Source organism: Perkinsus marinus (assembly GCF_000006405.1).
Source record: "Perkinsus marinus ATCC 50983 genomic scaffold scf_1104296967338, whole genome shotgun sequence".
Taxonomy (NCBI): domain Eukaryota; phylum Perkinsozoa; order Perkinsida; family Perkinsidae; genus Perkinsus; species Perkinsus marinus.
The window spans coordinates 1-1,124 of NW_003203598.1; the positions used below are offsets into that span (position 1 = coordinate 1).

General features: G+C 50.1%; 1 protein-coding gene across 1 annotated transcript; it reads left to right on the top strand.

The window, feature by feature from the left end:
• Positions 1-267: 267 nt before the first annotated feature.
• Positions 268-934, top strand: Pmar_PMAR013207 (hypothetical protein; the record flags this gene model as incomplete). The annotated part of the gene is made up of 4 exons (XM_002768737.1): positions 268-368; positions 416-470; positions 619-719; positions 826-934. Coding segments are annotated over 4 exons (366 nt in total), but the record flags the coding sequence as incomplete, so codon positions are not given.
• Between the last annotated feature and the right edge of the window lie 190 nt (positions 935-1,124).

Consider the following 1,124-nt stretch of genomic DNA (forward strand, 5'->3'; position numbering starts at 1 on the left):
GTTCAGATTCAGAAGGTGGTATCGGACAGTGGAGATGTTATTCTACACACTCGTAGTGCCAAGTACGGCAAGCTGTATAATGGCCAGATGGTTAGAGGTAGTAACAGCAACAACACCTACAGCAGATCCTCATCTCACTGATGGTTCTCCTTAGTGTCCTCGTCGCTGGTGAGGAGGCAGTCTTCACATATTGTTGAGAATTTACCGGCACCCTTTGATCATGTGAGCAGGGCGGGAGTGGTATTGACCTTTACTGATTGTTATCAGTTACAAGTCGTGCTTGGTCTGAACGGTTGGATTTGGGTTGGTATGAAGCCGAAGCAGTCGGGCCATATTCAGTCCATCAACTTCACACAGACCGAGAAAGGGTCGGTTCATCATCAGCGTTGATGTGAGTGCAGTGGTGACTTGATAGGTTCCAAGAAGTTGACCAGGCGTCGAGACAGGCCATAGCCCTTCTGTGTGCATGTGTAAGTTGGGCTGATCAATATCCAGGGGAGTGGTGTGTGGGGAAACCCAAGACAGCTGGGGAAAGAAAAACTTTGCTTAGAGAGGAATGTCACTGAGAATCTTCGATAGGCTGTAACACGATGATGGTGCTGGCAGGCTTCTGTTTAGATTGAGGCTCTCGGCAGTTCTTTCTCTGAGGTAACGATTGACTCCATGTTGGGCGTAGTGGATGCGGCTCGACGGAGAGGATTGGAGGGAAAAGATTTCTTGTAGGCCACTGGGAGTTGGTCGCAATGGTTGAGGGCATCTCATCTCGGGGTGGTTTCGAGGGAAACTTTGGAGTTCCTCGGGTGAGTATCGAGAAACGGTTGTCAGGATCCCTGAAGTTGCCCTGGAGTGCGCCAATGAGGCCCGAGAAGTTGCGGCGGGCCGGAAGGTCGTGAATGATGACGACGGCGATGAGAAGATGGCTGAAGCCAGCTAACACTGTCACGTCCCACTCAACGTTTCATAAGCATTTTGATGCTCGGTGTTGTCAATAGTTAGACTGAGCAGATATTCAACCGTATCCACGCGGGACGGTGGTGATTCCGTTCACCGAGTATCAATCAGCAATTCTACACGCCATTTAAGATCCCATGATGACCGCATCTGAAGAAGGCACTGAAGGTTGT